The following is a 25,424-nucleotide window of genomic DNA, read 5'->3' as shown; positions in this document are numbered from 1 at the left end:
TGTAAAGCGCACTGCCCAAGGTAACTATGATCTTCAAATCAAACCCTAATTCTAAGATTCATTAGAGTAATACAAAGTTAAACATAAATCTGAATAATTGCATACTACTTGGTATAGGCTAACCTTTTATTATACATATACATCTCATACACAACTAGACTAGAGTCCTAGCTTAGGAATACTTCCCATAAATCTGTCGCATCAACAATTTAATCACATATTTCCTAATATTAGACAGACTAAAACTAGACTCCGTACAATAGTAGTACTGTATTAGTTAACTTCCTAATTAATATCGCAATACTACCTTAATACTATCCTCGTATCGCAATATGGTAAAAAGTATCCAACGGCCCAATCATAACAATTGAAGGCAATGAAGCAAAAGAGCCTCTGGAAATTTATCAATATCAGATGATTGAGCCTTCAAAATTTAACAGTATCTAGATGATTTAACAGTATGAGTTAATCAGATGATTAGAAACAGGACATTTAATGCTCAAAAATCAGACCAAAAACATTTACCCAAATCACAAAAACTACCTTCAACCTCAACTCAAGACGTCATAGATGTACAATGCCATTACCAAAAGACAAATAATTCGGCAACAAACAACAAAAGCTGAAAATATGAATCCCTGCTAGAACATAGTACCCTTTCTGCCTTCAAAGATTGAACAAGAAAACTTAAAATCATCTAGAAGATCTCAAAGTTTTTATGAAAAAAAAACATATCATCAAGGTTCTACTTTGACAGAATATAAACAGAATCACTTCTCCAAATGAAATTCACTTTGACCTTAGTAATTGGCCCGGATCAGACTACTGGCCATAAGTTCGGCTGCAGTGATGCTTCATCTCACACTCAGTTGTCTTATTTGCTAGATGTGAAAAAGATGCCGAAAGGAACAATTCGAGTTCTGGATGCACCTATTTGAAGGCTGCTAACCTGGAACAAGAAAAGACATTGTATTAAAAAGGTCTAATTCACAACTAATGGTGCAACAAGTTGATAACTAATAGTCTAATTCATATGCTGAACACTATTTAGTTCTCTCCCTCTCTTTCTCTCTTTCCTGATATAAATTAGAGTTCTAAAAATTTTGGAATGATAAATTCAATTTAATTGGAGTCGTATAAATATTCGGATCAGATAACAACGCAATGGATGCAACTGTTCTCTTACTTATTAGGTTAGGCCATGGTTATATAAACACTGGAACTTCAGTTCTTTCTTGTGAACTTGAAATACAAAATGAGGTTGAGAGGAATGGGGTGGCTCACATAATGTATCAAGTGGAAATATGCATAGAGATGGGAGAAATTGAATGAAATGTTAGTCCAATGTCATGGTGTAAAACCGGCAAACATTAAAAGGGTAACATGCATATAAATGAACATCAGTAATGGTAAAAGTGAGAAGTTGAAACATACACTACAATACAACAAAAAACTGTCAAAATAACCACAATTCTCTGCACGGAAGGTCTTATAAAATTCATCACATATTTCAAAAAAATCGTTCTTTCTTTAACAAATCCCTCTTAAGCCTTACCCAAAACTATGAATTATGTGAAGCTGTTCATCTTTAACATATACTACCAAAACTAAAGGGTAAGGGATGTGTGAAGTTCTATTTAGATAAAGTGTAAAATGAGTAGTTCAATTCATCTTCAAACTGCATTCGTATTTCTCTCAAACTCAAAAACATTTTGATCTTATTAACCTTAAGTCCTTTCCTGTTAGTTTCCAAAACTATGCTCTGTATTCAACAAACAGCATAAGTAAATCTCGCAACATACGTAAATGGCTAATCATTCTGAAATTTAACAGTTTCAGAGATTACACCCTAACCGGCAGGTTTCATCAGTAAGGCCAAAACATTTCATTCAAGTTATGGCTTCACTTCTTCCTTAGAAAAATAAGAGAGAAGAGACAACAGGTAAAGAAAGTTGACTTTCTAGTCAAGAGTCACAATAGCATGCTATTGCTATCCCCTGCTTCCTCTGTTTTCTACTCATACCTCAAATAAAACATAGGTAAATGAGGCAGAGAAAAAGATGGGGAGATACCAAATGGAAAGAATGATTGCAATCTCTATTTTGATTTCATTATAGTTGAGGAACTCATGTGGAAGTGGTTCAGATAGCAGGGCGTGCCAGTCATTTTTCCAGGATAGTCTTTGGGTATTCAAAATATTACTCTACTCTTAATAACTAAACACCGCCTGAGTTTATACAAACTCAAATTCTTGAAAAACATATATAATTGGTGACTTGTCGCAGCTTATGTTGCTGGAAATCTGGAATACCCTAACATATCAGTGAATCTGTGAATGATATGTGTTGAAGCTAATTCCCGTGAGCTAGATATGTGGCCATTTCTAATGATACTGCTTATATATCAGTAATCAGCACAAAGGGATAGAGAATATTTCAAAATTTGAAGGAACAGAGTGGTCTAGCTCTCTTTATGCTATGCGCAGTGCTATATCCCAGGAAAAAGGTAGTTCACACTTCAAATCGTCTTGCAATACTCATTGTTTCCCCTCTGCTAAGGACATGTGAAGCAGGCAAAAATATGCTATAACTAGGGTAACCTTTGGCCAACCTACGATCATGTGCCTTGGAGAGTTACATTTCCGCAGCCCGATCATTGTGGTTAAATCTTAATAGTTTTGACAGGCTTTAATGATGGTTACTAGTCTGACTACTCCCTCCGTACCTAAAAGATTTGCCCTTATTCCTTTTTGGGCGTTCCTTTAAGTTTGCCCCATACCTTAAATGATAAACTTTTCCACTTCCTCTCTCTCTATCTTTCACCTATCCAGATTGTTGGGGTTCACCCCGGTGAGCATTGGCCCCACTTTACCAACTCATATACACATTTTACACCCAATTCCTTAATAAAGTAAATTTTGGGTATGGAACAATCTTTTATGGATGGAGGGAGTATCTAGTAGAGCGTAACTCAGACATTCACATGATTCACAACATGCACCTTGATTTCATGTGCTGCTTGATAAATAAATATTCAAATCTCCTCTGCTGCTGTGGAATTCTACACTACCCATGACAATAATGCTATATGATTCGATGTGTATTTTAAACATCTATAATAATTTTTGCCGAGTTCTCACTAAAATCAAGAATCAACCTAGACACTAGTGGCAATCACTCATGTGCATGTTTCTATTTATCGAAATCAGAACTCAGATCCAGGCATAAGAATTGTGAACACCAACCACCAGTCCACCATCAATACTAACACAACTACACAAGTGAAACTCTCAACGCTAATTCACAGATTTATTGGACCCAAAAAAAGAAAACATCTTGCTCTGCCCCATTTTCAGTTTCAATACTGCAGGAATTTTGTGCAGATCATCATGGCAGACACAATATCATATTATTCACCATCATAATATTTTTCCTAAGATTTTATTTATTTTTCAAAGTAGTGTTTGGTTTTTAGGTTGAGCAGGGAAAGAAAGATAGGAAAATGGAATTAAGGCTCACACTCCATTCTTTTCCTTTTGATAATCACAATAAGACAACAACTGAACAAACATTACAATTTGCAAGCATCTTATTCTTAAACTGGCAAAATACATCAAATAATAGATACAGAGTACTTGAGAAACTTTGGTAATAACCAGTAACATGTTTGCCATGAATAAGCTAACCATTTAGTAACACCAAAACTATGCAAATTTTTTTTTTTTTTTTGGAAATTGACAATGACAAAACTATTAAAATAGAAACGTTACTATTACCTGTCACCTCTCAGAATCAGCCATTCTGTGCTACTGTCCCTTTAATACGAGTGAGCTTGAAGTTTCACTTTCACCTTCATATACTTTGTGCAACACCAAGCTTTCCACATAAATATCCATATGTGAACAACGGAAATGTTTTCTATGTTGTACTTGATGACTTATAATGTTATAAAACATCAGTTTGTTAAAGTAATGTATCAACAACACATCGGTATTTTCTATGTGCGAAAAATGCAAATTATGCATAGAACAACTATCGAAGAATTCGTAGGTAACTGTATCAGAATCTCCAGAAGAGAATTGTCGCCACGGATCCTTTCCACAATTCTTTTCCATTACCCATATACAAGCTTCTGATTTAGAAATACAAAAAAGAGCTAATGACCCACCAAGGAGAAAGATGAACTTACGCATTTCTTCCCCAATATACGGCAGCTTTAGAAAACTAAATTCTTCGGATTCAACATCAAAGGAAAGAAGATGGGTATTTGATTCTTCTCCTAGATATTTCGAGTACTCATGATAACAAGGTCTCCAATAAAAAGCCCCTTGGAATAAAACAGCCCCATCCCTAGCCTGCATTAATTCTAAACACCACTTGGGGAAATTGCTCCAGTTGGGTTTAATCCGCCAAAGACGATGACGAACCGAATAAATTGCAATAGACAATTTGGAAGCATTCAAATCACCAAGCTCAAATACAACCACCTTATAATCCTTACTGATAGGTGCAAATCCCAAATGATATGTAACAATATGAAACTGATTAATTTTAAGAGGGCAACGGGGAATCGGAATTAATTTTCTAATAGAAGGGTTCCACAAACTGAACTCATTTGAATTCGAACAATTCGAACCATAACAGCGCATCAACATTAACCCATCAACACTTTCAGAAATCATAAAGGATTCAGAATCCGAATCCTTAACAAGTTGAGCAATTTTTCTAGTTGTAGTGTCACTTCGACGAATTACGAATACATTATCGAATAGTGTTTTGGGTATACGTTCGGTTGATAATAATTGATTGTTCTTATAAGTTTTGAGATGCATAGAAATGAAATCAGGAGAATCAATTAAAGAACACCATGATTTACAGACACACCTGAATCGTAAGAGAGTTTTCGGCGGCGACCTAAGCAAGACCTCACTCCATAGATCTGGTGTTAAATACTTGTTTTCCGGCAATGGTGTTCGCAGTTTCCGAACCCTCATTTTTTCAAAGGATAACAACCAGCCAAAATGCTTTACAAGTTTGCAAAATGGAGAGTGACGGTTAGAAGTTTAGAAGAGGAAGAATGAGAGAATAAGGTTTTCTCCTTGGATTTTCTAATTTTGACCCTCAAATTGGGTTCGCAGTCAGTCATGGGTTGTCGGGTCGAGATTAAATAACTCGGGTCATATCGGATAATATTAATGGTCATGAAATCAGGCTTTGTGCCAGCCCATGGCTTGGTGTTGTCAATGCTTGTCCCATGGGCTTTCACAATTTCACAGTTGAGTCGCGTTATAATTTTCGTACGGCAGGAATGTGCCATACTATTGAATTATAGGCGAGATGAAGTGAAGCAAGCAACGTTAGAGTTCTGACAAAGCGATTGATCCAGTTAAGAAAACGTGCCTTTTCGACCTTGACGGTATCCTGCAGGTCTCCTGTGATTTTCTTTCTTGAAAAATTTGCCAAAAGACCTTTTATATGTTTGACTTTGCGAGAAACAACCTATTATAAATTTTTTGGTAATTCTAGACCTTCAAAAAAAGTATTTGCGAGAAACAACCTTTAAGACCGGTTGAAGAAATTTTTATTTTGTCGTGCTAGCTAGCATCATTGCAAAACTTACTGGAGACAATAAGTGAACTTAATGTGGAGGTATTCAACTATTTGGAAGGAATTCCAACATTCTAGAGATCAAGGAATGCATGAGTTTGGTATATTTTCAACGACTACTATGAGAGTTTTAATAATATGTGAGGAATGAAAAGGAAATCAATCCTCTCGTTGATGGAGTGGATTAGGAGGCTGCTATGTATTGCAAAGGGTTTTAGGAAAAAGTCAAGGCAGAAAAGCTTTGTGACGGGCCTGATGGCGTCATAATGCTATATGTAATTAAGATGAACTATTCTTAGGGGTCTAGAAGAAATGAGTAATATAATAACTAAACAAGTTGACCTACATTAAAATTTAAAGTTAATCATGAAGAAGACGTATTTGATGTAAATTTAGAAACAAATGTATGTGGTTGCTTAAATGCCTACATGTGGAATCCCATGAGTATGACTGGTTGGCATGTCATGTCATGCATCTAAAAGAGAAAGGAGAACATAAGATAAGAACTTGATTCACCATGCATTATCATGTACGGAGTACAAACATATGCCAAAGCTTACACTCTTTCCTTTAAGTCATGTCAGGCCATAACTAGTCAAGTCAACGCCTGATTACCACCTGATAAACTCAGTAGCTGCTCCTGATGGTGTTTTCCGGCTGAGGTTTCTCAGTTTCAGAAATCAGACTTTGGCTAGCTAGATTTGGAAGAGGGAACACACCAGAAAATGGCGAAAAAGAAACAACTATCAGATTCAAGCATTCGTACTATCTATCAACAGCATCTGTTTGTCTATTTGTAAAACTCTGAAAAAACCAATCCAGTATTGCAGTCTCAAGAGTCAAGACTGTCAACCATTAAATTAGTACAACTGCTACTGACTTAACAAATCTGGAAAATAACAGGACCTACCAAGTACCAATACTAGAAGGTTGCATCTGCATAACAAGAACAATGTTGGATTTCAAATTATCAAAGAACAATGCATTATAAGTAACCCATACATCATGAAAGCATACAAACAACTTGTAAGCCAACATTGTATTTACCTTTGATCTTCTAGAATCTACCATTTCATGGGAATGATGTCAAATTGTCAACGTTTGGCCCTCGACTCCTCTAAACAACACCAAGCTCTCTACATAAGTATCCACGTAATCCAAAATCCAAATAAGGCCGAATAGATTTCCCCCATCGATGTACTTTATGGCTTTTAACGTCGTAAGACACCATTTGCACATCCCCAAACGCAAGTGTCGTCATTGTAAATAGTTTACCACTATGTTCATCATAGAAACTCTTATCAAAACTGTAACTTCTAAAGAACGAGTAAGCATCATAACAAGAATCTCCAGTAAACCTCAGACTCCATAGCTTCTCTCCACCAGTACCATCCTTATTCATAACCCATATGCAACAATTTGAACAAGATATGCCAAAAGCTGCCACAGATTCACCAAGGATGAAAAGGCACTTGAAAACTAGATTCCCAGTAGCATCCGGCAATTCCACATTGAGAAAATCCTCGGTATCGAAGTTGAAGGAAAGAACATGGGTTCCTCCCCCCATTGACCCTTCTAGGACGTACGTAGATTTGTATCACACACCATCCAATGTGATACCCCTTGACAAAAACAAGAAGATATATACAAAAGCGAATACACATACGAATGGGGAAACGGAAACTTGGTCGGAATTGGTTTGATATTCCATAGGTTATCATTAACCGAATAAACTGCGAATGACGATGCTAATTCGAACCAGAATCCACCAATATCAACCCCAAAGACAACCACCTTATAATCATTACAGAAAGGGGAATATCCCAGATGATAGCTAGTACGGTGCATAAAAGTAAGTAAGTGGGGAAGGGGGAAGTATCAAGGATTTTCTAATAGAAGGGTTCCACAATCTCAATTTCCCCTCTGATTCATAGTCTACCAACAACACCAACCCATTACAATTACCAACGACCGTGCATGGTTTTGAGGTTTTCATAATTAGGGCAGTTTTCCTGACACATATTGTGATTTTGCGCCCCCGTATTCTAGATTGTGTTACATATTCCTCGGCTAGTATAATTTGAGTTTGGTCACGAGTGTTCTCGAAGAGTCTAGAATGCATAAGAACGAAATCAGGGGAATCGATTTCAGAGCACCAATTTTTACAGGCGCACCTGAATCGTAGTAGGGTTTCACTGGCAGCCTTGCGAAGACTTTGCGCAATAACTCCGGTGGTAAATAGTTGTTTTCCGGCGATGTGGTGCACCGTTTTATACTTTCCCGGCTACTCATGTTGACTGAATTGGACATTTGGACTGGATTGCTGAAAGGTTTCAGAGAGAACGAGGAGGGTTTTCGAGATAAATCGCAATTCCAATTGTGACTCCTTAACTCTTATGTCTTAAATAGGCCAGCTTTTAACACGACACACTAACCCAACACAAAATAAATGGGTTTACAGTTGGGCATGTGTCAAGTTGTGTCGGGCCCTAACGGGCTGTACATAGAATGGACTAAGAGAAAGTCATGCCATGGTGGGCTCGGGTCTCTCTTTCATAAAATAAGGTCCATGCACAGCCCGTCCACGTGTTGTGTCGAGCCAAATCATGCCGTGTTACAAGCTCACTTACTTATTTAGCTTAAAAAATAAGTGTGTCGACATACGGGCTGGTCTGTCGTGCTCGTGCCAAATTTCTAAAATGAGGTTCACGCACAACCCTTGGCCCATAACCATGCCTCTCGTGCCATGCCGGATTTGTAATGGGCTTGTCCCGGAACAGACCAATTTTGCATCGGACACGAGCAAACCGCGTGTTCGCCCAGCCCATGCCAGCTCTAATTGGGTCTGGTCAAGAATTCTGGACTTATATCTATCCTATATTAAAGAATTTCCGAGAATGGGGTATAAAATAAATCAAATTATGACAATTAAATACATCAAGTAATATCCCAATAAATATTGAATGTGTGAACATGTGGCAAATCAATATACTGCTTATTAGCAAAACGCCAAAAACATGTTAAATTTCAATATGTAATCAATGACAAAATCAATATTAAGCTAACTTTGTAAAAACTAAATAAGAAATCGATTGACAATTGCCTATTAAATATAATAATGATATTTTTTTTTAAAAAATCATTCAGTTTGCTATATTTTGATAATAATGTCACTGATATTCTCACAGCTAAACTTACACGAGTGGGCTTTCTTTCTTTCTTAGTGTTAGCATGTTCCTACAATCTCAAGCTAATAACACAGCTATAAACCGATTCTTCTATTCACATAATGAAGAATGAAGACTTTGCGAACTTAAAAAAAGCCACATATAAGAGACTCATCGAAGTAACATCAGCTGTACAAAAACATTAACAAATCATCTGCAGGCATTAAGTGTGTGATTTGAAACTTTTCACATCTAGCTAGGGAAGAAATCGAAAATCAGGAATCTCTGTCAACTTGGCCATACACCTGGAAATGTATTATAATACCAAAGTGGTGGGAAAATGAAGCAAATGAAGAAAATACATGAAAATGTGGTAGCAAACTAGCATTCTCCTTGGGTAAAGCCAATGATTCTCCATTTGCTAAAAATGGGTGAGTCCAAATACAAAAACTAGATGCATGTTTGCAAAGTCTTAGGATTGCTGAGATGATCTAAGGATATCCAGAGGAATCAGAAACATTGTAGTCCACGTCTGTGTCAATTCATCTGCCCTTTTCCACCAGCTTCTATTCCTATACTCCGTGCTAATCAATGAAGTTTACTAAAATTCACTACCTTAACTCAGTGCTTCTCCATTTCCTAACCCATTTACACCAGAAAAGCTGCATAAGAATGTGGAATAAGAACAACAAAATTTGAAAAGAAACTTAATCAAGGATTGCGTACTGCTTTTTCACTCACAAACCTAACCTGTTAGACTAGTAACACTACATGACAAACGGTATTCTACACGTCTTCTTGACAATCAAGTTATGTGTTTCGATGTGTATTTCAAACGAGAAGTGATTTTGGCATACATAGGTGAGAGCATAGTTTTTTTGTGTTATACTCACATAACGGTGTGCCAAAATCAGTTTCCATTTTAAACGTCTACAATCATCTTTGCTTAGTTCTCATTAATATCAAGAACCCAACCAAACAGTAGAGGCAATCACTCATGTAGTCATGTGCATGTTTCTATTTATCAGTACTACCTATTTCTATACAAAATCAGAACTCAGATCCAGTAATAAAAATTATCAACACCGACAACCAGTCCACCATCAATACTAACACAACTACACAAGATAAACTCTCAAAGCTAATTCACAGGCTTACTGGACTAAAGAAGAAGACATCTTACTCTGCCCATTTTCATACTGCAGAATTTTTGTGCAGTTCATCATGGCAGACTCACATCAGATTATTTGGCATCATTTTTCCTACCATTCTATTTATTTTTGAAGTAGTTTTGGTTTCCAAAATTGAGCCGGAGAAAGAAAGATGGGCAAACTGGAATTAAGGCTCACACTCTATCTTTTTCTTTTGTTACTCAATATAAGACAACAAACATTACAATTTACAAGTATCTCATTCTTAACATCACAAACACATAAACATTAATAATAAATACTAAGTACATGAGAAACTTTTGTAACAACCACCAACACATTGTGGGATAGTTAGTAAGACAAACACTATCCATACAATGCCAGAACTTATCAAAACAAGTAGAAAACAGCACATAGTTTAATAAGCATCACAGTTACCTGTCATCTCCAGAATCAGCCATTCTATGATATAGTGTGCCTTTTATGTGAGTGAGGTTGAAAATTGCACCTCCGTATCCTTTGTGCAACACCAAGCTCTCCCGATAAGTATCGGGATATGAACAATGAAAATGTTTCTTATGTCGTACTTGATGACTTGTAATGTCATAAAACATCAGTTTGCTAAGGTTATGTACCAACAATGTACCGGTATTTTCAACATACAGAAACTGTAAATTTTTCCCAGAACAAAGATCGAAGAATTCATAGGCCTCTATATCAGAATCTCCAGAAGAGAATTGGCACCATGTCTCCTTTCCGGGACTCTTTTCCATTACCCAAACAGAAGCTCTTACATTAGAAATACCGAAAATGGCTAATGAACCACCAAGGAGGAAAAGGAACCGACGCATATCTTCCCCAATATCTGGAAGCTTTAGAACACCAAATTCTTCAGAATCAAAATCGAAAGAAAGAAGATGGGTTTTCTCTTCTACTCCTAGACATTCTAGGAACCTAAAATAAGGTTTACAATACAAAACTCCTTGGGAAAAAACAACCCCATTCCTGGCCTTCATTAAATCAAAACACCATCTGGGAACATTATTCCAGTTGGATTTAACCCTCCAAAGACGATCACGAATTGAATAAATTGCAATTGCAATTGACAACTCGAAAGCATCAGAATCACCAAGCTCATAAGCAACTACTTTATAATCCTTACTAGAAGGGGCAAATCCCAGATAATAACCAACATCATAAAACTTAGGTTGAAGAGGGCAACAGGGAATCGACATTAGTTTTCTGATGGAGGGGTTCCACAAACTCAATTCTCTTGTATTCAAATGGGAACCGCGCAAAGTAAAACAGCCAATCAACATCAACCCATCAATCATAACACTTCCAGAAATCATTGGGGATTCCGAATTCTTAACAAGTTGAGCAATTTTTCTAATTGTAGTATCACTGCGACGAATTATAAATGCAAAATCTAGTAATGATTTGGGTGCATATTCAATTGCTAATAATTGATTGTTCTTGTACATTTTGAGATGCATAGAAATGAAATCAGGAGAATCAATTAAAGAAAACCATGATTTACAAACACACCTGAATCGTAAAAGGGTTTTCACCGGCGACCTAAGTAAGACCTCATTCCATAGATCTGGTGTTAAATACTTGTTTTCCGGCAATGGTGTTTTCCTTTTCTGACCCCTCATTAGAAACGACAGCAATCAGCCAAAATACTTTGTACTTTTGCAAAATGGAGAGTTACGGTTAGAACTCAGAAGAAGAAGAATGGGATATTGGGGTTTTCTCTTGGGGTTTTCTAATTTTGGTTATTTAGGGATGATTTTTCAAGCTTGGGAGGCTAAGAGTAAACTTAGAGCATCTTTAATGGTTAGCTAATACTATGTTGATACTCCAATAGTTAGCAAGTAACTTGATTTTTGTTTAACTTCTTTTCTAAAAATTTTTATTTTATTTTTACGTTTACATAATTACATTCCTAATAATTAGGAAAAAAGTTGTTTTTTTCCAAGCTAATTAGCTTGGTAGAACTAATTTGCTTTGTCTAGCTAATTTAACAAAATTGCTTCAATGGTTTAGCTACTTGCTTGAAAGTTTTGGAAATTGCAAGCAAACCCCTAAATACAACCATTGGAGTTGCTCTTAAGTGCCTTTTGAATTAGATAGAAAGAAAGTGCAAAATTTGGATAATCTCTTGCTGTTTTGAGAGTGGACAAGTGCATAATCTTCCTCTCTATTATATAAGCCAAGAGGGAAAGGATATTACGGTAAATACATTTTTCGTGTCCACCATGTAAAAGACGAAAATACCGTCAACCTCTTACTGTCAAACCATTTCGCATACAACTCATATTTCATTCCTCCGTCGCTTCCCTATCACTCTCACATACTTTCTCTCTCCTTCCCTCAAACCCTCGAATCTTCGATCTCCTTCGATCTCCCTCAAACCCTCAAATCTTCATCTCCTTCGATCTCCCTCAAATCTTCGATCTCCTTCACTCTCATATTTTTTTTAATTTTTTAATTTTGTGATTTAAATTTCTTCCAAATTCAAGGTTTCGTTGAAAATCTAGAATTAATTAGCGGATTTACCATTTAATCTGCAATTTTTAGTTTGATTTTTTTATCTGATTCTTTTTTCTTTTGGGATCTCTTAGTCTCTGATTGTGTTTCTTAGATCTGTGATTTTGTTTGGATTAATGTCTCATTCTGTTTGTTTCTCAATTTTGCAGGTGTTTTATTAGGTGGGTTTTTTATAAAAATCGATGCTTTCTACAATCTGCAAGATACCCATATCACAAATTTGGTGATTCTGCCATTTCTGTTGGAAGTTCTTGTTGGAAACTATAAAAGAAAAGAGTGAAAAGTGTAGAGTGAGAAATGTCCCTCATTGGTAGAATACCAAACAACTCATTTATTTATTTGTTGGGGTATGAGTATACTTCTTTTTTAAGAAATCAGTAGGAAGTCTTGGTGGACATACTCACATGGGCGTGTAGGCTGGCCGGTTAGGGCCCATTGGTATATGCGGGTGGGTTGAGGGCCTACCTATTCCTTTTGGTACCCAACCGTTTTGGCTAAGTCATTGTTACAAGAATCTATTGATTATGTAGCCATTAGATTAATTAAGGCCTTAAATGTGCATTATTCTCTTGGCTTAATTAAGGCCTTAATATGCATTATTCTCAATTAATTTCTTTAACCGTTTTTTACCATTGGAGTTCATGGTTATATTAATCAAGCTTCTTTTCATCCATAAGGGACGAAAATACATACACACAATACATGTACACAGTTCCAGGAAAAAACCAAACACATTCTTCCCTCTCTCAAATTGCTCTGGTTTTGGGCATATATTCTGACTCCATCCGGATTTGTGAGTGCACACAAATTTGGAGTTGTGTTAATCTTGGAGGGCGACCGCTTTTGTACTACTGCACCAGGAGTAGTGCATAATCGTCTTTTAGGACAGTGGTATCCCACGGCGCAACAATTGTTCATTATATGTTCATCAGATTGTTCGCATCTTCCAGATAAGTTCTTCATAATTATCTTATTATTGCAACATCAATTTATTATTTGATTTATTCGCAACAATCTAAAAGACGAGTATATATGTTGCATACTCTGTATGTTTTTTATGTTGTTGCTACAAGTGTTTGATTCCTTAATTAGGTGGACGTGTAATTCGATTTGTGTTAGGTAGGGTGCCGCATATTGTTTGTTCAGCCTATCTTTTATTATTGACGACCACTACTAAGCCAATAGGAGCAACGAGCGGCGAATTTCCCATCTCAATTTGGGCAAGCATGTTGGACATATTATTCATAGTAGGTTGTAGGGATTTCTATGATCTTGTTAATGGTGGGCTTCCTTGCCTTTAAAAGGAAACAATTACTACGTATATTAGATGTGTGACCATTCAATTGGATAATATCATAATGATGATGAAATGATGCTACTTTCATGTGTTTCACTTATTATTCATTTCTCCCCTGACATTTTCATGGATAAGTTGTCACTCTCTCAATCTTTCTTAATTTCAGATTATGTTAAATTGTTAAACCCAAATCAAATTAAATTTTTGAACCTACATAACTACAAGAAAAGATTCCAGGTACAATTGTAGCTGCATACTGTTTTTGGAGCCAACTGCCGGAAATCAAATTCGGAGCACTTAACCATCTGCCGGATTCTGTTTCCGAAGGTTTTGGCAGACTGCCGGATGATGTTTCCGGAGATCATGGTCATCTACTGGAAGAAATTTCCAAATGATCGATGAAATTAAAAAAAATTAATAGCAAACATAGTGATTTGAACAAATACGCATATATTAGCAAAGAGAGAAACAAGGGGACCAATTATCAAAGGTGTAAAGAGCAAAGACCACGGAAGGGAAAATAAAAAGCGTGAAGAGATGATGAACTAATGAACATCACGGAGGAGATGAAAGTATAAGAGGGTATTTTCGTCCTCTACTTATTTTAGGTCATTTAATTATCCTACATTTAGGTGTTTTTATCCTGCATTTAGTACTTGCGTTATTTAATACTACTATATATTTAATTTCATCTAGGAACCACCAATACAATAAACTCCCTTCTACATTAATTGAATACAAACTTTTATATAAAGATCATATCGGTGTCGTATAAGTTAAGCAATGAAACCAATTAGTTAAACACTTGAACCAATTAGTTAATTAAACACTAGAACCAATTAGTTAAACTATGAAACTAATTGGTTAAGCACTAGAACTAATTAGTTAAGCAATATAACTAGTTAGTTAAGCAATAAAAATGGTTTTTTCCGGTAAGATGGTCTTACACAAAAGTTGCCGTTGATTGAAATACTTTTTTCATCATCTTTTTTTCTATTTGTATATTACTCTTTGTCCCACTTGCTTAATTATTTTTATTAGATTCAACACTTTTTTCTTAATATGCGGGTCGGTTAACACGTGACTCATAAAATGCGGAGGAAATATATCTCAGAGGACCGATGTTGCTAGCAATGACTACAAATTAGTAAATGTCTGTTTTTTATGTAATACTAGATTAGATCCCGTGCACGCACGGATTTTGATCATTTTTTTCACAAAATATTTAACTGAATATCTCCAAAACTACTGCATATTTATAACATTTTAATATACTCGTTTAAATTTATTCATCTAATATGCATATTTAAAATGCTAATATGGTAATTTGACCAAAATATTGAGTGATATATTTTCCATTATTAATATAGCGATTTGACTAAGATATTACCAATTTAGAATAATTATTATTACGCCGTATCTATTATTACCATAATTTATAAACTAAATTTTGTTTCTATACATAAATAGTTTATATAAAAAAGGTAAAGAATAAATATAAAATCAAACAGATACACTATTTTTGGGAAAAATGATTTTTGGCGGAAACCAAGAATTAACAAGTATTATTCCCAGCTATTCCAACAACTACTTCCATAAAAAAAAATGTAGGCCCGAGGCTTAATCAAAACCTAGTATTTAAAAAGCATAACCATCACCATTTCAATGACACATAAGTAATACTATTTTGATGACACGTGTCTCAATCTTATTAATCTTTCTATTTACTTTTTGTTATAAAAAAAATAATGGTCATTCATTCTTCTACTTTATTGTCATTAGTTATTACGTAGTATACTACTAATCTCCGTCTCTTTAATTTAGTAGAATTGTACTGCATCCATCCCATATTTACAGTATTATTTGACTAAAAACACGGATTTTAAGAAAAGTGTAATATAGTACACGGAAATTTAGAATATAGTACATTGATAATTGATTTGTATGAGAAAGTGAAATATAATGCATGGATAAAGGAATATAATACATAGAGAAGTTGTGTTGGGTTTTCAGTGCATTTTTAATTAATATAGTACATGGGAAAGTGGAAAACTTAATGGCCAGAAATAGAAACATGATTATAATTTTGGGACGCTTAAAATAGAATCAGGACTACAAAAACGGGACGGAGGGATTACCAAAAATTAGGATCGATACTCAACTTGATTATGCCTAAACTACCCTCCCCTACTTCATCTTCCCCATTATTCACCTTCCCATTAACTCTCCAAGCTTAATTATTTTCAATGTCAATTTAATTCAATCCCCAAATCTTCTCCCCTTCTCCTGTAGCATTAATTCAAAATTTAACCTCACTAATAGACTTTTTGACTGATATGTTTTGAAACGGTAGGAGATTATAGGGTGCTTTAATTCAACATTTCTATTGTTTATTTTCATGCATGCAATTCAAGCTGTAATACCACCCCCCTCCCCTCTATCTCTCTCTAAGCACGTTGTTCTTGATTTTTCTTAAGCACATTGGAAGTATGTTGTTTATTTTTCTTGCTTAATTAGTTGCAATTCATTTTGCAGAGAAGGATAATCTTATAACATATGGTTTCCATGCAAATGATTAAAGGTGGGTAAATCGTCATCGACATTTTGAGACTTTTAGGTGGGTTTTATTTGTATATTTTTGTTGTTAGGGGAACTTACAATTAGTTTTAGTTCTCCTATAAGAAAAGTTTTGTCAGTATAGTTCAATAGTTAGACTTTGTTAAGTCTTTCCCTTAATTGGATAACATGAGTATAGTCGTAAATTGTAACAGTTGCAAATTTGTTTGGTCTTTGTACAGATGATATGTTATTGGTGGTAGTAAGTGATTTAAAGTGGATCTATTTATTCAGGGAAGATGAACATAAGCAGAAAAATGTAATGATTAAAAAGAAAATTCCACCACAAGAATTTGTATCTTTAACGACAACCTAATTACGACGGGTCAAAAATCCCGTCGCAAAAGCCTTTTGCGACGGGGCTAACAACCTAACAAAGACGGGAATAACCGTCGTAAATGTCTTTTACGACGGGTTAACGGCGGGATTTTCTATTAACGACGACCCCCTTTTATGACGGCTCCGCGACAGGAAATCCCGTCGTTAATCAACAATTATTGGTCTTTTGCGACGGGATTTCCCGTCGTTAATATTATAATTTCTTGTAGTGCAAGACTTCATATGTTAAATTTTTAATTATTGTCATTTGTTTAAACACCTTCTAACACCTACTTAAGAACAACATAACTTCTAAATTCCATTACCCGACTAAATATAATCAGCCCGTTCGTCGAACGGGCCCAAAAACTAGTTATTTTGAAATCGCGAATCGTGAGTAGCAAGATTAGCTAGTAAATGAGTATATATGACCAGTTGACTACCCCTCTTGAAAAGCAAGCCTTTCCTTTTCCAATAATCTCTCCCTCTCTCCCTATTCGGTTTCAAAGTCTCTATAACCCCAAACACACACAGTGAGTGCAGTGGCTCCGTTTGGTAAGGCGTAAAACGTTTTCATTGTAAAACGATTTTTCATGGAAAATATTTTTTAATGGAAAACACAATTCCAAACTAGTTTTCCTTTGCTTGGTAACTTAAAGGAAAATGGGAGAAGATGGTGAAGATTGAGGGGGAAGAAAGGAGAGGGAGGTAAGGAGGAAAGAAGGAAAAGTGGTTTCCCTCCCTTTCAAATGGAAAAGGGTTTTCCACCTTTGAGAGAGTAATGGAAAATTGTTTTCCATCCCTTACCCAACCAAACAACGTAAAATGATTTAAAGGGGGAAAATCGTTTTCCATGAAAACGTTTTACGCCCTACCAAACGGAGGCTATGTGCGCCAAGATGAAGAACAATGGTGGGACCAAGAAGAGAAAGAGGAAATTCACATGGGACGATCAATTGCCGGTGGACAGCTATCTTCCGACGAAGTTGTTACGGGAGGTGTTGGCGAGGTTGCCGTTGAAAACCCTACTCAAATTCAGGTGTGTTTGTAAATTTTGGTGCCAGATTATCGATTCTTCTAATTTTATTTCTATGCATTTTAAACTTTTGAACTACCAAAGTTCTGAAAACACTCGTGTATTAGCCAGGAAGAGTGTTGCTGGCATACTCAATTCACAATTTGTAGAAGTGGCCCATGTAGGAAATCTGCTGACCTTGGTAGAATTCCTTGCTCACACAAATTTCGTGGAAACATTAATGGGTTGATGTTGTTTAGGAATTACCGGGATTTAGTATTGTGGAACCCCTCTATTGGAAAGTCCTTGATTCTCCCCTCTTGTCCTTTAGGATGTGCTAATTATATTTTAGGATTTGCCCCATCTAGTAATGATTATAAGGTGCTTGCCATAAAAGACTCTAAAAGTATGTCAATGTTATTTGCAATATATTCACTTAATGATCACCTATGGAGGACTACACCTGATTGGACAAATGTCTGGGGTTGGGATTCATTAAAATATGTAATACTTCAAGAATATGAACCACGGCGCGTTTTCTGTGGAGGGGTCTTGTACTGGATTGGACATGATCCTTTATTAAGCCAAAGGACTCATCATCTTCTCTCTTTGAACTTTGAAGTTGAACAATTCAGCGTTATGCAATTGCCGGAGGCTGTCAAAGAAAGTATTGTCAAGTTTATTTTCCTCCTTCGTGAGTCATTAGCGATTTTCGCTTTGTGGGATTTGAAGGACGGACTTTGACATCCTTCCCCTAACAACTTAACAAGCATGAATGGAGGACAATGGCTCTTTCTGAAATATCACAAATAATATCAATATCAATGTCATGATTGAATTTTGAGGCTTTTTTTACTGTGTTAGACATCATTTAATCGATTAGATTTTCGACATGCGTTTTCTGGTTTATTTTTCTCTTCTATTTCATATGTTTACCATGCAAGAGGAGAATATCCTCAGTGATGATTGATGAACGAGGATTAACTTCAACATCTGCAATGATTTGGTTTTATTTGTCTTTCTTTTTTGGTTAGTCAAGTTACAATATGTGTTCAAGGTTCTCTTATTTCGGCATATAATTAAGTGACTTTTGGACTTTCTTTGATGTTATCTCCTACCATATAATCCAACCTTTGTGAAGTATCATACATAGGCCGGATAGTAGCATAGGGTATTCACAGTGAAAAAAAATTCATATCAATACAAATTAAAGTTGCCAATTCTTAGAAGTGATGTTCCTTCAATTTTCGTTGGAAATTCTGAAGGAGTCATGTATCTGACTATCTGTTGAGCATGACACATAATAGGTACCGACCTGATCTTTGAGAGATTCATATTTTGATTTCCATGAGGAGAGTAAAGACTATGCAATAGCAACTGATTATTAATATAAATGTCTTATGCACGATACAATAGTAGTATATATTAGCCTAATAGCAGGAGCATGTGGTTGTTGCATACTTGCATATTTATCAGGAAATATCTAAGATGCATTCTTTGCTTCTTTTTGTGTGTGTGGGTGTTGTGGAGCTCGGAGCTTTGGTGATTTAGGGTAGTCATTCAGTCGAGTCAACATTTCTGCTTTATTCATAAATTTATATGCAGATCTTTAATTGAAAATGAAGACAGACTGCTGGCATAATAGACACAAACTTTGGAGTTTGCCTGAAAATAAGGCCTAAAACAAGAAATGATAATGTTAGTGAGATGTTTGGGTAGGAGTGCAATAATGTTATTTGAAGACGACCTTATTACTTGTAAATAATTGGACCAGCTGATGCAGGAAATAGGATGTGTCTGCTCACTGATATAAATTAATAAGTGAACAAACTTTGTACTACTGTTACTTTCCTTGTTAAGCTAACTAAAATTAATAATCTGTGACCCAAATAAGTTACACAGGCCAAAAGCGTGGACTAGTGCCTCGAATGTAGCTTAAGTATAATGTCATTGAAAGGTTTTCCAGTGGAGTCTCTAGTGAGGTGTATATTTGACGATCTTTAATATTTGGTCAAGTATCAAAGGATTTTACATAATGGACTGATGGAACTAGGAATGTCCTGAAGTTGATGTGCTTGTGGTCTACATGCTATAAAGTGTTGCTGTTACATTTTCATTCATGTATGAACTAGGATCTTGCTTTGCAATACTTACAGAACAAGAAGAGTTTACTGGTGTTCTTTCTTTTAAAAAAAGGATAGCAGTATACCAGTCATCAATACTAATTAAGCCTAGTCTTGCTTAAATATCTCACACCCTCATTTACAGATCATAATTCTTTTAATCCTGTCAGACGACATTTAATCATGATTAGACTTCAGATATGCGTTCTATTTCATATGTTAGTCAAGTTACAATGTGTGTTCAAGGTTCTCTGCTCTTGACATATAAGTTAATTTTGGACTTCACACAATGCTTTTTATTTTATTTGTTTTTCTGAGGTGCATTTTCATGTGAAGGAGAAGCTTTATTATTTAGCTGACTTGTTGTACTTTTGAGTTTAGAGATAGACAATTTATGAAGCCCTCAAATGGGACTTATAGGGTGTTATTAGTGCCGAATTTATTTATTTTGGTGAAAAAGGAACTGAGATATACTAAAAGTTTAGCAAGTTAACAAGATCCAAACGAATTACGTTATGGAGGCCCATTAAAATCCGTAAATAATAAGTTCAAACAATAACTAGATGGGATGGGAAAGTTCCTAATTACATTGACTTCAAGTTCTTTGTGTCGTGCAGTCTTAGCTAAAACAATCAGCCACTTGGTTTCTCTGTCTCGGTATGTATTCAATTATAACCTCTTGGAAACACCGGCGTAACTCCCTGCATTGTATTAAACAATCATAGTGTATGTCAGTTTCAATATTTTCCATTTGAAGTAAATAACAGCGTGACTGCCAACAAGCTGTTATTAGTGCCGATTGCAAATGTAGTATGGACCTTATTACCAGAGTTTCTAATATAATATCTGAATGCAGGGCCGGCAAGAACCAGGTATTAAAGTCTCGTTTGAAGGAAGGGCAGAACAAAGTAGCTGACATTTTGGCAAAGGAAGCTAGGAATGCTAATGTTTGTAATTTCATCAGGACTTTTATGCCTCCCCCGGTCTGTAACTCTGTATTAATGTTTGTTTTGTTTGGATAGTCAAAGGGTGTATTTTTTTTTTTTAATTTATACGGAGAGAAGACTAGGTTAGGTCCTCGAAGAAGTTCTATATTTAGAACTACAAATTGAGAGAAAGGGAAGAGAATTTTAGTAACTAAGAATCGAGAATGATTCTTGTTACTTAACAGAAGCAAAGCACTACTGTTTTTATACTAGTGTGCTAGTTTTACAAGCCTAAACAAACACACCTAAGAGAGTTAGTTATAACTAACTATTACATCATGTAACAACCTTAGCCATGTCATCAATCTGTGTGCTGCAGTGCCACATCACCAATATGTGCATTGTGGTCTTCTAGTGTCAGCAAACAAGTCAGCAGTGCAGTGATCAGTTTAGTTCTTGTGTTGGACTGATCTTGCTCGAATGTGTTAGTCAGTTGTTGCTCAACTGTGTTCCTGTCTTGCTTCAGTTGTTGTTCAGCTTGATTGCTGTCTTGCTTCTGATCATGATCATGTATTCCATGATCATGTTCTCCAATAGCCCCCCTCAAGCTAGGTGGGGGTAGCATACCTAGCTTGGACAATAAATCAGAGTGTTGAGGGTATGACAACACCTTTGTTAACACATCAGCTAACTGATTAGAAGTAGGAACAAAAGTCAGATCAATCAACCCTTCCAGCACTTTGTCCCTTGTAAAATGACAGTCTAGTTCAATGTGTTTAGTTCTTTCATGGTGAACTGGATTCTTTGCAATGTGTATGGCAGACTGGTTGTCACACTGAAGCTTAACTGGACTTAGATTAGATATACCCATCTCTTGCAGCAATCTTACCAACCAAGTAATTTCTGAAGCTGCAGCTGCCATAGCTCTATACTCAGCTTCAGAAGATGATCTGGAGATGGTGATTTGCTTTTTAGATTTCCAAGAAATTGGACTTGTACCAAGTAGCATAAGATAACCAGTGACAGATCTTCTAGTATCTGGACATGCAGCCCAATCAGAATCACAGTAAGCTTGTAAAACCAATTGAGAAGAAGACTGAATGCATATCCCTTGACCAATTGTATGAGCTACATACCTAAGCAGATGATTCAAAGCATAGGAATGAGATACCTTGGGAGACTGCATGAATTGACTCAAAGTCTGTACTGCAAAGGAGAGATCAGGTCTGGTATGAGTGAGGAAATTGAGTTTGCCTACCAAGCACCTATACTGAGTAGGATCAGTATATGGTTCATCTGACAAAGCAGTGAGCTTGAGTTTGACAGGAAGTGGTGTTTTGGCTAGCTTGGACACTGATGAATCATATTTATATAGGGTATTCTAGGCTCATTTAGGTTGCATTTCTAGGCATTCGTCTCATTTTAGTTGCATTTAGAGTCATAATTGCATAAGTCGTCGTTATTGTACTCTATTACGCTCCGTTTGTGTTTTCTTTGATATTTCAGGTGATTTTTCATTTGGGTGCTTTCGGAGTGTTTGGAGGTGGAACGAATGATCACCGGATGGTTTGAGTCGGAGACGAAGTGTTTGATCGGAGAATTGAGTTTTCCGGGGATGATTAACTCGATGTATCGCTTGTGCATAGCTCGCAAGATCCCTCGTTGGCTCGCAAGATCCCTCGTTGGCTCGCAAGACATTTATCGTAGGCTCGCTACATTTATCGTTGGCTCGCTACATCTATCGTCGTGCCTCATCGCTTCATAGTTGCTTGCTTCACTAGGCCAGCGAGGGATGGCTCGCTAGCTCCCTCGCTGCCTCGTTGCTCGTCGCCTTGGCCTGCTATGCATCTCACTAGGCCAGCGAGGGATGGCTCGCTAGCTCCCTCGCTGCCTCGTTGCTCGTCGTCTTGTCTTGCTGCACTTCACTAGGCCAGCGAGGGATGGCTCGCTAGCTCCCTCGCTGCCTATAGCTTCGTCGTCCTGTCTTGCTGCACTTCACTAGGCCAGCGAGGGATGGCTCGCTAGCTCCCTCGCTGCCTATAGCTTCGTCGCTTAGCTTGCTACACACACGCGCAGGGCAGCGAGGGATGGCTCGCTAGCTCCCTCGCTGCTCTACCTTCTTGCTAGTCGCTCATCATGATGTCAGCGAGGGATGGTGCGCGAGATCCCTCGCTGCCCATGCCTCGCCATCTATCTTCCCGTGTGCGCGGCTCGTGCTCGGGTTTGGCTGCCACATCATCGCTCCATCGACCAATCATCGACGACTTTTATTTTTTATTTTCATATTTATTTATTTTTTTATTTTAGAAAATAGGAGCATATAAATACTCAAGGGAACTAATTTATTTCCCTCATGTTATTATTTCCTGAGAATTCTTTTAAACGCTCAGTTTTATTTCTCTCTCTACACATTATTGAGCCCTAGTTCATTCCATTCAATTAATCAATATAGAGGTATTTTTCATAATTTCTTTTTCTTTAATTTATTATTATTGTTTTCGTTCCTTAGTTTAATTTTTCCTTTGATTATGAATTTCATGTTTATTATTTCTATCATGTTTATTAATTCAATTATGAGCGAGTAGTCGTACTCTAGGGCTAAGTAAGGGAAGCCATGTTTATACCATGATTATTATGCATAAAGTTCGTTAATTTATAGATTATTGCTTGAGTATTCCGATTGATTTGTTTTAATTGTTGATTCATGTTATCGGCCAGTTTCATGAATTGATTATCTAGCTAATAGGAATTAGAATCGAAAGATCGTATTTTTAGAGGCTTAGTGCAATCGGCAATTCTGATTATGTTAGTGACCGTACTGCATATGTTGAATTGAAAGTGTTAAGACCCGACCGTAGGATTAACATGTACTTTAATTACTCGGCTTAGTTTATTCATTTATGGATTGATTTGTGTTCTTGGATTGGTATAAGCATGGTGAACCGAACAGACGCCCTAGACCTTTTAATTCATTGATAAGTTCACATTTACATTATTGCTTTAGCTTCATTAGTTAATAATATCCAAAATCAACTTTCGTTATTGAAATAGTTCGTATAATTGGGCAAAAACTAATAGAACTTGTCTCCCTGTGGGATCGACCCGTATTTGCTAAGTATCTGCTAACAACAGACACCGTGCACTTGCGGTATCACTTTTTAACTCATCAGACACATCCATATTGCAATCTGCCAATAATTCTCTAGTAAACTTTGACTGAGACAGAAAAACACCATTATCAACTCTGGAAATTTCAATCCCAAGAAAGTAGCTCAATTCACCTAGATCTTTGATGCTAAATTTCTTGTGTAAGTGTGATTTGAGAGCAATAATCTCTGAATGATGAGGACCAGTAACCAAAATATCATCAACATAGACTGCAACTAAAGTGTGTTCATGATTTTGTGTTTTGATGAATAAAGAATAATCATTCTTTGATTGAACAAAACCAAGATGAAGCAGTTCAGATGTGAGCTTTGCAAACCACTGTCTACTTGCTTGTTTTAAACCATAAAGAGACTTTTTCAACCTACACACTTGTTTTTCTGGGTTAGAAATCCCATCAGGCACCCTCATATAGACTTCTTCTGTTAGATCACCATGCAGAAATGCATTATTAATGTCTAGTTGATGAACAATCCAACCTTTAGTGACTGCCAAAGAAATTAAGCACCTAACAGTAGCCATTTTGATACGTGGTGAAAAGGTTTCTGCATAGTCTATCCCATATTTTTGTGTAAACCCCTCAGCCACAAGTCTGGCTTTGTGCCTTTCAATAGAACCATCCTTCTTCATATTTATCCTGTAAACCCATTTACACCCAATTGCCTTTTTGCCTTTTGGAAGCATACACATTGCCCATGTGTTGTTGGCAGTGAGAGCTTCAATTTCTTTGTTCATTGCTGTAACCCATTCTGCAGACTGAGAAACTTCATTGAAAGTGACAGGTTCAGAAACTTTAACAGCTTGAGATGCCAAAACTTTATGAAAAGTTGGAAAATCATTGTAACTAACAATGTTGCACCAACTGAGTTCAGAAACTGTGCATACATAATCATCCAACCATGTTGGAGGTTTGTGTAACCTTGTAGACTGTCTAGATGGCACTAACAGCTCTGTGGATGCAGAATTAGATGCATTAGGTTCAGGTTCAGAATCTGTATTTGTATTAGGAGTAGGTTCAGGTGAGGTGGTATGTGTTTCAGGTTCATTAGTTGTTTGAGAAAGTTCAAAATCTGTGCTAGGTGAATTTTGTTCTGTAGTTGGAGTATTTGGTTCAGATGGTATATCAAACACATCAGGGATATCAAAATCAGTTTGAAGGTCAAAGGGAGTGTGAATTGGGAGAAAAATAGGGCTTGTGGTTGTGTGTTTGGTGGCTGAAATGTGGAATGGTAAGTGTTTCTCATGAAAGTGTACATCTCTGGAAACTATAATTTGTTTGGTTTCCAAATTGAGCATCCTATAACCCTTTTGATCAGGAGGATAACCAACTAGAACACATGGAATGGACCTAGGATCAAACTTAGACCTATTGGCTTTGATGGTAGAAACATAGCCAAGACAACCATAAACCCTCAAGTGATCCAACTGAACTTGAGTGTTGTTTAACCTTTCATAAGGTATGTCAAAGTTGATGCTAGCTAGTGGCA

At 36.4% G+C, this 25,424-nt stretch overlaps 1 protein-coding gene across 4 annotated transcripts; it reads right to left on the bottom strand.

Moving 5' to 3' along the window:
- Positions 1 to 520: 520 nt before the first annotated feature.
- On the bottom strand, positions 521 to 11,719 carry LOC110790133 (putative F-box protein At3g10240). 4 transcript variants are annotated; one of them, XM_056827943.1, is made up of 4 exons: positions 10,363 to 11,719; positions 4,884 to 9,435; positions 3,776 to 3,875; positions 521 to 949 (listed from the first exon to the last, which is right to left on the bottom strand). In XM_056827943.1, the coding sequence occupies exons 1-2, from the start codon at positions 11,580 to 11,582 to the stop codon at positions 9,390 to 9,392; spliced, it is 1,266 nt and encodes a 421-aa protein (XP_056683921.1). In that variant the 5' UTR covers positions 11,583 to 11,719; the 3' UTR covers positions 521 to 949; positions 3,776 to 3,875; positions 4,884 to 9,389. The 4 variants fall into 4 exon arrangements, with proteins under 4 accessions (XP_056683921.1, XP_056683919.1, XP_056683920.1 ...); XM_056827941.1 differs by having other exon boundaries at positions 3,776 to 9,435; XM_056827942.1 differs by lacking the exon at positions 3,776 to 3,875.
- Positions 11,720 to 25,424: the final 13,705 nt, after the last annotated feature.

The sequence above is a fragment of the Spinacia oleracea genome, chromosome 5 (assembly GCF_020520425.1).
Source record: "Spinacia oleracea cultivar Varoflay chromosome 5, BTI_SOV_V1, whole genome shotgun sequence".
In the NCBI taxonomy this organism is placed as follows: Eukaryota; Viridiplantae; Streptophyta; class Magnoliopsida; order Caryophyllales; family Amaranthaceae; genus Spinacia; species Spinacia oleracea.
Note: the sequence above shows the minus strand (reverse complement) of the source record. Positions and strands in the feature narration are given on the sequence as shown.